The sequence below is a fragment of the Carcharhinus amblyrhynchos genome, unplaced genomic scaffold, assembly GCF_965287045.1.
Source record: "Carcharhinus amblyrhynchos unplaced genomic scaffold, sCarAmb.v2.hapA chromosome_233, whole genome shotgun sequence".
Lineage (NCBI taxonomy): Eukaryota > Metazoa > Chordata > Chondrichthyes > Carcharhiniformes > Carcharhinidae > Carcharhinus > Carcharhinus amblyrhynchos.
The window spans coordinates 22,848-37,033 of record NW_027649973.1 but is presented as its reverse complement, the minus strand read 5'-3'; the positions used below and the strand labels follow the sequence as shown (position 1 = coordinate 37,033).

The 14,186-nt window shown below is 46.9% G+C and overlaps 2 protein-coding genes across 2 annotated transcripts in view; both read right to left on the bottom strand.

Annotated features, from left to right (window-relative positions):
* Window positions 1-12,674, bottom strand: part of LOC145338909 (uncharacterized) — a 38,358-nt gene extending 25,684 nt beyond the window's left edge. Inside the window, exons 1-2 of the mRNA XM_080183303.1 lie at window positions 12,486-12,674; window positions 4,968-5,080 (exon numbers count right to left, since the gene is read on the bottom strand). Coding sequence (XP_080039429.1) covers window positions 4,968-5,080; window positions 12,486-12,497 — 125 coding nt within the window. The 5' untranslated portion in view covers window positions 12,498-12,674. The remainder of the gene's footprint in view (window positions 1-4,967; window positions 5,081-12,485) is intronic.
* The window catches only part of LOC145338910 (pancreatic secretory granule membrane major glycoprotein GP2-like), a 91,874-nt gene that overhangs the window by 57,839 nt on the left and 19,849 nt on the right, over window positions 1-14,186 (bottom strand). The window lies entirely within an intron of this gene.

Sequence of the window (14,186 nt, the reverse complement as noted above, 5' to 3'; positions counted from 1 at the left end):
TAGAGTAGGTGAGCTCTGACTGGGTCCCCTATAGACTGAGGTGAGCCCCACCTCCTGTCCCACAGCCTCCCTGACTCAATCCTTCCCTGGTTCTGCATTCAATTCCCCCCAAAGCCCCCTTGAGTAACCCGTGAGGGGTCTGTCAGGTACCACTTTCCCACCACAAAAACGCCAGGCGAGCACCATCACCAGTAAGAGACACTCTCACCCCCACCACCCCTACCGCCCCTTAACATTCAATGGTGTTACCATCACTGAATCCCCCAGCCTCAACATCCTAGGGGTTACCATTGGCCTGATGTGGACACAAGACAGGAATGTGATGGAATATTCTCCCCACTTGCCCGGATGGGTGAGACTCCAACAGCAATCGGGAAAAGTCGACACCATCCAGGGCAATGCAGACCTGCCTTTATGTTCACGTCAGATACCCACCAGTGAGGACCTGACGTGATGGTGTCGTCTGGGTGATTAGAGACCTGCCTGGCACCGTGACACTGCCAAGACGGTGAGGCCAGAGGGGCAGTGCCTCAGGAGTGGGGCCTGAGGACTGAGGGAGCGGGGCCTGGGGGCAGGGGGAGTGCAGACTTGGGGAGTGGCGGCTGGGGGAGTGGAGATTTGGGGAGCGGACCAAGGGAATGGGCGAGCGGTGGACCGGGAGGCCGGGGAGGAGCGGGAGGCCGGGGGCCCTGGAGACCAAGGGAATGGGGACTGAGCGACCAACGGAGTGGGGACTGAGGGAGTGAGGACCCAAGGAATGAGGAGTGAGGGTATGAGGGACTGAGGGATAGGGGCAATAGGGTCAGAGCCTGAGAAGGGGGGTGTTCCATTCGGGGGGGTGGGGAGGCAGGGGGAGGCTCTGCAGGGTGGAGGGAAGGATACCTCTCAAACCCTTTCAGGCAGCGAGTTCCAGATACCCACCAGCCTCCCAATCTCCTGTCCCTTAAACCTCTGTCCCCCTCCGGGTTACTGACGCTTCTATTCAGGGGGTGAGCAGTTTCATCCTCTCTACCCGATCCATGTCCCTCATGGTTTTGTACATCTCAATCAGGCCCCCTCCCCCTCAGCCTTCTCTGCCCTGAGGAAAACAACCTCAGCCTAAGCAGCCTTTCTCCATCGCTCAGACACTCCAGCCCAGGAAACAGCCTGGTCACTCTCCGCTGCACCCTCCGATTCTGTGTGTGTGTGTCTGCCTCTCTGTCCATCTCTCTCTCCCTCTCGAGTGCCATCACATCCTATCGTGTGGCGACCAGAACTGAACACAATACTCTAACTGTGGCCTCACCAGCTTTTTATACAGCTCCCATCGTAATCTCCCTGTTCTTGTATTCTCCGCCTCAGCGAATAAAGACAATTATCCCCATATTCCTTACTCACCACCTTCTCTCCCTGTCCCGCTGCCTTCAGGGACCAATGGACACGCATCCCAAGGTTGTTAATGTCGTCCAGTCCCATCACGCAAATCAGCCTCCCATCCATTGACTCCGTCCACACTTCCTGCTGCCTGAGGAAACGCAGCCAGCATAATCAAGGACTCCACGCCCACGCACCCCGGACATTCTCTCTTCCACCATTTTCCATCGGGAAAAAGATACAAAAGTCTGAGGCCACGTACTGACCAACTCAAGAACAGCTTCTTCCCTGCTACTGTCAGACTTTTGAATGAACCTACATCGCATTAAACTGATCTTTCTCCACACCCTAGCTGTGACTGTAACACCACATTCGGCACCCTCTCCTTTCCTTCTCTATGAATGGTATGCTTTGTCTGTAGAGCACTTAAGAAACAACACTTTTCACTGTCCCACAATACATATGACAATAATAAATCAAATCAGAATCATACTTACTGATCATAACCCCCCCTCTCCCCCACATTCACATCTAGATCATTAATCATCACAAACAGCAAACTCTCTACACTCTCAGTACACAGTCACTTTCCTGATATCCTAACACAGCCCCATTACTGTTCCCTCTAGACACAGCTCACCACAACTCATACATCCCTGAACTCACTGGAAAAGTCCATTCATACCCAATGGCTTACCACCGAAGGAGGTGTCGCTGGGCCAGAGGCAGTGGGGGGTTCAGTTTATCTGCTTCCTCCTCCGTCTCCGGCGCGATATGTTTGGGAGAGGTTTCCGACTGAGTTAAAACACCTCCAAACGCCCCACCCACCCCCACACCGGCCTGGCAACTGACGTTAACTCCAGTTAGATGGAACAATAAAGTTAATCAGTGGTGGACAATGGTCATGCAAATTGTTCCAGTGAAAGGTGATGTGTTCTCCTGTATCCTTAATAAACAAAGGGAGAGGCTTTGCTTTTGTTACGTAACTTGTCCAGGGAGAAGAGTGGGCTGGGGAAGGGTCGGAGCATTTTAAGTTTAGTTTGTTTATTGGCATCACAAGTTGGTTTACATTAACACTGCAATGAAGTTACTGTGAAAATCCACACTCCAGCGCCTGTTCGGGTTACACTGAGAGAGAATTTAGCACGGCCAATGCAGCCTAACGAGCACGTCTTCCAGACTGTGGGAGGAAACCCAGAGGAAACACGGGGAGAACATACAGACTCCGCACAGACAGCGTGTGTGTGTGTGTGTGTGTGTGTGTGTGTCTGTGCATGAGCATGCGTGTGCGTGTCTGCGCCTGTGTGCATGAACGTGTGTGTGCGAGCATGAGAGTGCATCTGCTTGAGTTCAGAACACGGACCCTGAGCAGACAGCAACGTCCCAAACACTGCCTGCTGTTCACTCATTAACAATACGGTCGGGAACGGCAAGGCTCAATTCCAGATTCTCCCCAAAAAACACACCCAACAAATGGGGAGAATAATGGCCATGTGAAAATGAGGGAGGAGAGGGGGGGATTGAAGAGAGTGATGAGAGAAGAATTTCTTTCTCTCCGAGGGTGCTGAGTCTCTAGAAATCTCTGCCTCAGAAGGCGGTGGGGGACGGGGCAAGTCTTTGAATGTGTTTGAGGTAGAGGTGGATAGATTCTGGGTTAGCGAGGGGTGGGGGGGTGAAAGGATATCAGGAGCAGGCGGCGAGGTGGGAATGTGGGGTTTGAGGTTACAATCGGATCAGCCGTGATCATATGGAATGGGGGAGCAGGGCCCAAAGGGCAGAGTGGCCTCCTCCTGACTTTAATCCGTACGCTGGGATGGGACTCAGGCTACAATGATTCTGCTGTGGAATGTTAAAGTCAGGTATCACCAAGGGGTGAGTTATCCCTGGACAAAACCATGCAGAGGGGGTTGAGGGAGTGGGAGGGCCTTACACTGATAGATCCTCGCCCAACACTGATTCATCAACATACGTGTGGGCCATGTATATATTCTTATTCATTTGTGGGACACGGGCATCGCTGTCTGGACAGCATTTATTGCCCATCCCTAGTTGCCACTTGGAGAGTCACCCACATTGCTGTGGCTCTGGAGTCACATGTAGGACAGACCGGGTAAGGACGGCAGATTTCCTTCCCTAAAGGACATCAGTGAGGTGGGTTAGTGATGGGTTTTCCGACAATTATTGAATCCCTACAGTGCACAGGGAGGCCATTTGGCCCATCAAGCCTTCACCTACCTCCCACCCAGGCCCTATCCCCATAACTCCTTGTATTTACCCTGCTAATTCCCCTGACATTAAAGGGACAACTTAGCACGGCCAATCAACCTGACCTGCACATCGTTGGAATGTGGGAGGAAACCGGAGCACCCACAGGAAACCCACGCAAACACGGGGAGAACATGCAGCCTCCACACACACACAGCGACCAGAGGCTGGAATTGAACCCGGGTCCCTGGCGCTGTGAGACAGCGGTGTTAACCACAATCAACAATGGTTTCATCAGTAGATTCTTAATTCCAGATATTTTTTATTGAATTCACATTCCACCACCTGACATGGACAGATTTGAACCCGGGTCCCTCAGAACATGAACTGAGTTTCCAGATGAAGAGTCTAGTGATAATACCAGGAGGCCATCACCTCCCCCCAATATCATCTCTGAATATTTCCAGTCCCGTCAAGGGCACTGGCTAACTGGGGAAGAGATTTGGGGAAACTGGGCTCAGACAGGACTGAAATGAGTTAATATTGACATGAGCGGCTGTGTAAGACTAACGAATTATTACACCGATTAATAATATTCCTCAGAATGTCCGTAAAATAGAACACAGACACATCAGTCATTTTGGACATGTTCACGGTGGCCATTTTTGACACATTCATGGTGGCCATTTTAGACATAAGAACATAAGAAATAGGAGCAGGAGTAGGCCATCTGGCCCTTCGAGCCTGCCCCGCCATTCAATAAGATCATGGCTGATCTGTCGTGGCTCAGTTCCACATTCCCGCCCTCTCCCCATAACCCTTAATCCCCTCTCTTATCAAAACCCATCAACCTGCGTCTTAAAAATATTTAGCGAGGCAGCCTCCACCACTTCAACGGGCAGAGAATTCCAGAGATTCACCACCCTTTGAGTGAAGAAGTTCTTCCTCAATTCCGTTCTAAACCGCCCCCCCCTTTATTTTGAGGCTGTGCCCCCTAGTCCTACTGTCCTTTCTGAGTGGGAACAGTCTCTCCACCTCTATCCTATCCATCCCATTCATCATCTTATACTTCATAGCAGCCTTTTTGGACATGTCCACGGTGGCCATTTTGGAATGTTGATGATGGCCATTTAAGACATGCTGATGATTTTAGAAATCTTCACGCCTGCCTTTTGGACATGTTCACAGTGGCCATTTTGGACATGTTCACGGCGGCCATTTTGTCAGCAAACACCTGAATCATTACAGCAGCATTTCTTTATTCTTCGGGCAGAGTTTCACGTTCCCCCCATTGGCCAGGTTTAGGCTGTGACGACTCATTGGTCTTGCTCACCCCAAACCTCCCCCTTGCAGATTGTGGCCAACCCCGGATGGCCAACACTGAAGCAAAGATAAACATCAACACTCACTTGTGCTCATGCGGGACACCATGCCAAGCGTCCCAATTCCATGTACCCCATTCAAAGCGTTCACTGGAACCGATCCAAAGCACTTTCCAGACATCACAGCCAGCGAGGAGCTTCTGGAAACACAGACAGGGTAAATCAGTGAGTGAGTCAGACAGCACACTGTCCCCCATCAAACACTCCCAGGACAGGTACAGCACAGGGTTACATACAGAGTAAAGCTCCCTCTACACTGTCCCCATCAAACACTCCCAGGACAGGTACAGCACAGGGTTACATACAGAGTAATGTTCCCTCTACACTGTCCCCCCATCAAACACTCCCAGGACAAGTACAGCACGGGGTTAGATACAGACTAAAGAATTTTAGTTGCTCGAACTGCTTGTATTAAAATTAATCATTCACTCCAATAATTTTCTCTGCAATTAATGAATTATTTGTTAATATTGAAAGCTCTTCATTCATGCTTACTAAATGAGTTTCTTCACACATTGGAACAACATATTTGACGTAGGTTTTCACTCATTAGGGGCTCTTTGTTTAAGTTAATCATAAATTATTAATTACCAATTCAGGCCCATCACAAAACGCTTGGATTGTTTCCTTCAGACTATCCTGTGATTGGAACTAATAATCAATAGTTAGAATCGTGATATTATCTGATTTAGTCGGGGGATTTTTCACGTCCCGCCCACCACGGGAATTGTAGTGAGCAGGGGGGTGAGGCCATGCACGGGTCTGTTGACGTTGGGTGGGATTTTCTGATATTGGGGCAAGCGTGTCCACTACATCAATTCTTTTAAAAGCGTAAACTGATTAATTATTCACTGTCAAATTAATCTCAAACAATGACGAGGCGGAGTACAGGAAAGAGATCGAGAATCTGGTGAACTGGTGCGGTGACAATAATCTCTCCCTCAATGTCAACAAAACGAAGGAGATTGTCATCGACTTCAGGAAGCGGAGTGGAGAACATGCCCCTGTCTAAACCAATGGGGCTGAAGTAGAAACGGTCAAGAGCTTCAGGTTTTTCGGTGTTCAGATCACCAAAATCCTGTTCTGGTCCCCCTGTGTTGACACTAGAGTTAAGAAAGCCCCACCAACGCCTCTACTTTCTCAGGAAGACTAAGGAAATTTGGCATGTCCGTTCCAACTCTCACCAACTTCTCCAGATGCAGCATAGAAAGCATTCTTTCTGATTGTATCACAGCTTGGTAGGGGCTCCTGCTCTGTCCAAGGCTGCAAAAAACTACAAAGGGTTGTGAATGTAGCCCAATCCATCACACAAACCAATCCCCCATCCACTGACTCTGTCTACACTTCCCACTGCCTCGGGGAAAAGCAGCCAGCATAATCAAGGACCCCACGCACCCCGCACATACTCTCTTCCACAAAACTACCCCGAATCCTCAGACTGTGACCCCCTGGTTCTGGACTCCCCCCACCATCGGGAACATCCTCCCTGCATCTACCCTGTCTCGTCCTGGTAGAATTTTATAAGTCTCTATGAGATCCCCCCCTCCTCATTCGTCTGAACAGATAACGTGAATATTAATGCAAAACATGTTCAGTGAGGGAACAAGCACAAATTTACATAAATTAAATATTAACATCAAATGGGTTAATGGCCAGGACAAACACACAATTAGATCTGATTATTAAATGTGTTCATGGACAGGAGAAGCACAACTTCAGGTAAATCTGATATTACTGTGGGGAATATACGCTGATATATTACACACAAGTTTAGATAACTTGACTATTAATAATAAATCTGTAAAACAACAGAACAACTGCCATTTGGATAAAGTCAATCTGATGATTAAATGTGTGAACGAACAGGAGAGAGAGACAAGTTTAGGAAAATCCGTCAATCGATAAATACAAATTCAGCTGGAGTGAAAATTGAACTTCAACCCCGACTCGACCGAAATCTGAGCAAAACTTGTGCAAAATTTGCCAAATGTTGGCTCGACGTTTGATATACATTTGACGGACGTTTGACCAAAATTTGCCCGATATTTAACTGAAGTTTGAGGGAAATTCTAAAGTAAATTTTGGGGTAAATTTGAGGGGAATCCTTGAGCTCAATTTTGAGGTAAATTTTGAGTGATATTTTGGGTAACGTTTGAGGTAAACTTGAGGCAAATTTTGAGGTAAATTGTGAGATAAACCTTGAGGTAAATTTTGAGAAAAACGTTGAGGTATATTTTGAAGGAAGTTTGAGATAAATTTGAGGGTTTATTTTGGGCTAAATTTCACCTCAGTTTGAGGTAAATTTTGAGGCACAATTTGAGGTAAATTGTGAACTAAGTTTGGGATAAATTTGGGGGTATATTTTTGAGCTTTGAGGTAAATTTGAGAGAAATTTTAAGCCAGATTTTCAGGTAAATGTGATGCAGATTTTGAGGTAAATGTTGAGATAAATTGTGAGAAAAATATTGAGGTAAATTTTGAAGAAATTTTGAGCTATATTTCAGCGAAGCTTTGAGGTGACTTTGGGATAAATTTGTGGTGAAATAGGATATTGAGGCTAATGTTAAATTTGAGGCAGATTTGGGGTAAATTTGAGGGTACAGTTTGTACTACATTTGACCTACATTTTGAGGTAAATTTGTGGTGAAACTTGCGGTAAAATGGAGGATATTGAGGCTGATGATAATATTGAGATAAATTTGAGGTAAATTTTGGGGTAAAATTTGGGGTAGGTTTGGGGTAACGTTTGGGGTAAAATCTGGGGTGAGTTTGAGTAAAGTTTGGAGTAAAATGGGGGTAAATTTTGTGGTAAAACTTGGTGAGTTTGGAGTAACATTTGGGATAGGTTTGGGGTAACTTTTGGGGTAAAATTTGGAGTGTTTGCGGTAAAAACAAAATCGGAGGGACACTTCAGCAAAATTTGCCGAATATTGGCCCGAAATTTGACATATACTTGACGGTCTTTGACAAAAATTTGCCCGATCTTTCACTGAGGTTTGAGTTCAATCTGAAGAAATTTTACGGTAAATTTGAGGTACATTTTGAGCCACGCTTTGAGCAAAATTTGGAGGTAAGTTTGAGGTAAATCTGGGGTAACGTGAGAGGTAAAATTGGGGGAAACTTGAGCTACATTTTGAGCTAATTTTTGAGGTATACTTGAGGTAAATTTCAGCTAAACTTTGGGCCAAGTTTTGGGTAATTTTGAGTAAATCTTGAGGTAAATTATTGGGTAAACGTGTGAAAAATTCTGGAGCTACATTTTGGGTAAATTCTGAGCTAAATTTGAAGCAAATTTTGAGGTAAATGCTCAGGTGAATTTTGAGGAAAATGGTGAGGTAAATTTTGAAGCAAGTTGGGGTAGATTTGAGAGTATAATTTGACCTGAGTTTTCAGGAATATTTGGGGTAACCTTGGAGCTAAATTTTGAGGTACATTTCAGATAAATTCTGAGAAAATTGTTGAGGTCAATGTTGAAGTATGTCTGGGGTAAATTTTGAGGTAAAATTGAAGAAAACGTTTAAGAAAATTTTGGCAAATTTGATGGTATATTTTGATTGAATTTTGACCCAAGTTTTGACGTAAAATTGGTGAGTTTGGGGAAACTTGTGAGGTAAAACTTGGGGTGAGTTTGGGGTAAATTTTGGGGTGAGTTTGGGGTAAAATTTGGGGTGAGTTTGAGGTAAATGTTAATTTTGAGGGATTTTCACTCGAATTCATTCATGTCTTTTCTAATCTCTCTCTTCAACACTCTCCCTCCTCCAAGGACAAGGGCTGCTCTCCTTCCCCAGGCAGGAGCAGGCCGCACACCAAGCCTCGGCCTCTCCCCGCGGTGTCTGTTCGGCCTCCCGGGAGTCCCGCTGCCACCGCCGTGTCTGACGGTCGGCAAGGAGGGGGCGGGGCCGGGTCCTGGGGAAGAGGGGGCGGGGGACTGGGCAGTGGGCGGGGCCAGGCGAGAAGGGGCGCGGTCTGGAGGTGAGGGGGCGGAGTCATGGAACGAGAGGCGGGCAACGGAGGAGGGGGCGGGGCCTGGCAGACCGAGTTCCTCAATCCAGTCATTCAGCAATGAAACAGATGGACAATAAGGGGCAATTTACCATGGCCAATGGACACAAACGGCAGGTCTTTGCACACTGAAGGACAATTTAGCATGGCCAATCCACCTAACTTGCACATCTTTGGACACTAAGGGCCAATTTATCATGGCCAGTCCACATATGCTGCACATCTTTGGACACTAAGGGGCAATTCAGCTTGGCCAAACCATCCAACCTGCATCTCTTTGGACAACGCATGGCCAATTCACCCAATCTCCACATCCATGACTCTAAGGGGGCAACAACGCATGACAGTCTACCCTCTCTGCACATATTTGGACACTAAGGGGCAATTTAGCATGGCAAATCCACCCAACCTGTGCATCTTTTGACACAAAGGAGCAATTTAGCATGGTCAATTTACCAAACCTATACATCTTTAGACTCTAAGGGGCAATTTTGCTTCGCCAATTCACGCAACTTGCACATCGTTGGGCACTAAGGGGGAATTTAGCATGGCCAATCCCCATAACCTGCACATCTTTGAACAATAAGGGTCAATTTAGCATGACCAATCCACCTAACCCGCACATCTTTGGACACTGAAGGTGAGAGTGATCTTAGAGTGCATGCCCATCTATCACTGAAGGCAGCAGGACAGGGAGATAAATTGCTAATTTGCCCCTTAATGTCTCAGGATGGGCTGCTTACGTGGATTGGCCAGGTCCAAAGATGTGTAGATTAGGGGAATTAGTGGGGTAAATACTTGGGGTTATGGAGAACAGGTCTGGGTGGGATTTCCTCTCAGTGTCGGGGGGGTTACATGGGGTTACAGGGATATGTCCTGGTGGGATTGTGGCAGGTGCAGACTCGATGGGCTGAATGGCCTCCTTCTGCACTGGATGGATTTTGTGCTTCTATGACTCTGTGTTCATAGTCCAGCGATAATGCCCACTCAGCCACAATTGCCCCTATTACTGAGCAAGCCCAGTGCTGACTCACTTAAAACTATAAGTGAGCAAGTTGGACGGGGGTTAGCATGGGGAGGTGTTTTAACTTTCAAACTCAGAGCTATACCTAATCTGCCCCTCTCCTTACTATCTGTGTCAGCTGTTGTAAAGTATTTGTAGATTGGTGATTGTGACATTGTAAAACGCTCGGGGAAAAAGCATTGCATGATCCCTTTCAGAGGTGGTGTTTTTTTCCTGTGCTTCCAGGGTTTAAAAAAAAGCAAGCACATATAGAGTATCCAAAATGAAACATTTGTGTCAAAAGGCCAAGCAGCAGGGTTACCAAGGCAACAGACTTTCTGGCTAAATTTAAAAAGAAATTCAATTGCCTATCAGGCACTTCAATACCAAGAACCTATTAAATTAAAATCTGATGGTGTTGGCAAAACACCAATCCTATTGTGGGGACATCTGATTTGATTTGATTTATTATTGTCATATGTATTAGTATACAAGAAAAGTATACTTTTGTTTCAATTGTTTCTTGCACGCAATACAGACAAAGCACAGAGAAGGAAAGAGTGCAGAATTAGTCACAGCTAGGATGTAGAGAAAGATCAGCTTAATATTTGATTTATTATTGTCACATGTATTACTGTACAGTGAAAAGTATTGCTTCTAGCGCATTATACAGACAAAGCATACCGTTCATACAGTACATAGGGGGAGAAGGGGAGGAGGGGAAGATGGAAAGGAGAGCATGCAGTATTGCAGTCACAGCAAGGGTGAACAGAAAGATAAACTTAATAGTTGATTTGACTTATTGGGATACAGCAACAAGTGTTGTTCCTTGCGCACTATACAGAAAAGGCATACAATTCATAAAGAAAGAAAGGAGAGAGTGTCGAATGTAGTGTTACAGTCACAGCTAGGGTATAGAAAAAGATCAATTTAGTGCGAGGTAGGTGCATTCAAAAGTCTGATGGCAGCAGGGAAGAAGCTGTTCCTGAGTTGGTCGATATGTGACCTCAGACTTTTGTATTATTTTCCTGATGGAAGAAGGTGGAAGAGAGAATGTCTGCGGTGCATGGGATCCTTGATTGTGCTGGCTGCTTTTCCCCGAGGCAGCGGTAAGTGTAGACAGAGTCAATGGATGGGAGGGGCTGGTTTGTGTGACGGACTGGGCAGTGCTCCCGACCCTTTGTAGTTCCTTATGGTCTTGGGCAGAGCAGGAGCCATGCCAAGCTGTGACACAACCAGAAAGGATACTTTCTATGGTGCATCTGTAAGAGTTGGTGAGAGTCAGAGCGGACGTGCCCAATTTCCTTAGCCTTCTGAGAAAGATATCGATACGTCATCACAGGTATAAAAGGAAGGGGGCAGTGGGACAAAGAGGGAAGGACACCTGCCATCTGACACAGCTCACCGCTCTTAACTCAAAGTCTCATCCCGATAGCAAAGCTACCAAAGAAGAAGAATCAAGAGGGAAGGCCCAGAGTATTCTGGAAGACACAAAACCTGGTTGTAAATTCGAGAGTGAGTAAAAATGTGATGTTTTGGTGAATGAGCAGGAATTGTATTTATCTGAGCAGTGTTCCATTGGAATGCTGTTTTATTGGGTTTGTTCATATTTAGTCAGCTTGCTCTGTGTTAGTGAGGTACATTGTTCCCTGTTGATTTTACACGGAGAGTCACCGGGTTATTTTCATTTAACCATCAAGTTGCTGAGGTTCAGATTGTCCCAATTCACACTCACGTTAACAGATTATACAGTGACCGACTCCTCTTTGAGGGGTTCAGTGTTAGTTCTCAGAGGGTTGGGCGTGGTGGGAGAGAGGGTTCCACCTCCACTTTATACAAATGCACAATGCATAAGGAAGGGTGTGCTGGGCCTTGGAAAGGGTCCAGAGGAGGTTCACCAGAATGATTCCCTGGAATGAAGAGCTTGTCATGTGTGAGGATCGGTTGAGGACTCTGGGTCTGTACTCGTTGGAGTTTGGAAGGATGAGGAGAGGAGGGATCTTACTGAAACTTACAGGATACTGCGAGGCCCTGGATGGAGTGGGCGTGGAGAGGATGTTTCGACCAGTAGGAAAAACTAGAACCAGAGGGGCACAACCTCAGGCTGAAGGGACGATCCTTTAAAACAGAGATGAGGAGGGATTTCTTCAGCCAGAGAGTGGGGAATCTGTGGAACTCTGTCACAGAGGAGGCCGGGTCATTGAGTGTCTTTGAGACAGATAGATAGGTTCCTGATTAATAGGGAGATCAGGGGTAATGGGGAAAAGGCAGGAGAATGGGGAGGAGAAAAATATCAGCCGTGATAGAGTAGCGGAGCAGACTCGATGGGCTGAGTGGCCTAATTCTGCTCCTATGTCTTCTGTCATCTCCCTTCTCTCCCTCGCAGTTAACTTGCTGGGAATCGTGATCCTGTCACGGGGAAAGTGTGGCCTCTCCACCTGCACCTCTGTCTACCTGGTTACAATGGCGACGGCAGGTCTGCTGGTCATTGTCACTCAGGACATACTGAACCAGACTGTTTATTATTATTTCCCACTCACCTTCTTGGACATCACCCCCTGTGTACAGTGCCCACACCGTCCTGATTAGCACAGACACAGACTGTTCCGTCTGCTTCACTGTCGCCTTCTCCTCCGACCGATTTGTGGCCATCTGTTGTCAGAAACTGATGGTGAAATATCGCACCGGAAGAACTGCGGTGGGGGTTCTCACTACCATCGGCATTCTGCTGTGTTCCAACAACATCCCCCACTACTTCTCATTTCAATCTATTGTGACGATCGGAAAGGTACCCTGGGGCTGTAGTATCAAGCCCGGCTCTTTCACTGATCCAGGGTGGGTGGCATTTAACTGGTTTCACAGAGTTCTGACCACATTGCTGCCTTTCGGTTTAATTCTGTCGATCAATGCTTTGACAGTCAGGCACGTTTTGGTGGCCAGTCGCGTCCCAGAGGGACCGAGGGCTCAGAGTGAGGGAGGGAACCACAGTGTCCCAGAGATGGAGAGCAGAAGGAAATCTATGATTTTACTCTTCAACATTCCCGGCAGCTTTATCCTCCTGTGATCGTTGTTTGTGATCAATCTCTTATACACTAAAAGCAAAGGGTCCGTTTCCTACAGCTATTCAGAACACACATTGCAGAAAGAGGGCTGCATGTTGCAGAATCCGACCTGCTGCACAAACATGTTTATTTATGGGGTGACTCAGTCCAAGTTCAGAGAGCAGCTCAAGAAGGCACTGAAATATCTTTTCACAGGAATGACCAAACTGGTCAACTGAGGGCCCTGAGGAGGTTCCTAGTGTTTTCCAGTGGAATGATGGTCAGGGATGAGCCTCCTGCTGACTACGTGCATGGTTGGATCATACACATTCCGATGGTCAGATCGGACAGTCGCCAGGATGAAAGATGGTGCTGTGAAATCATGAAGATGGATTTTTTTTGTCAACAGGTGCTTGGAAAGTCATTTGAAACTCGGTCAATTAATGGGGAGGTGATGGCCTCGTGGTCTTATCTCCGGGCTATTAATGCACAAACTCAGCTGGGGACCTGGGTTCAAATCTGTGAATCTTCTGGGGGACGCGGGTTCAAATCCCTCCACGGCAGATGTTGGAATTTGAATTCAATTAAATAAAAACTGGGATTAAGAATCTACTGATGAGCATTGTCGATTGTCGGAAAAAGCCATCTGGTTCACTCATGTTCCTTTAGGGAAGGAAATCTGCTGTCCTTACCCTGGTCTGACCGACATCTAACTCCAGAACCACAGCAATGTGGTTGACTCTCAACTGCCCTCCAAGGGCAACTAGGGACGGGCAATAAATGCTGCCCAGCCAGCGACGCCTGTGTCCCACGGATGAATGAGAAAACTCACCCCTCTTGTGTGATTATGGACGAGATACTGCACTCTCTCAGTCATGGGAAAACAGCAGAGTGGAACCGAGTACCAATGCATGCACCCAGAATTCAAACAGCTCCCTGGATTCACAGAAGGATATCCCTACGTCTAGCGTCCGTCTTTTGCCTTTTTTTTGGGGGGGGAGGTGTCTTCCATTGCTGGGATCTTACCCTGTCTCCTCCTGCAATGGCACAAGGAGACCTCAGATAGCAAGCAACAAAAGACTCCTGTTAGTGACCAAATCAGGAAATCTAGGACACATTCTGAAGTTAGCCTACAGCCCAACTTTTACTTTTGATTCGGGCATTCGGGTGAGCGTAAGGTGTTTCACTCCAGGTTTGATT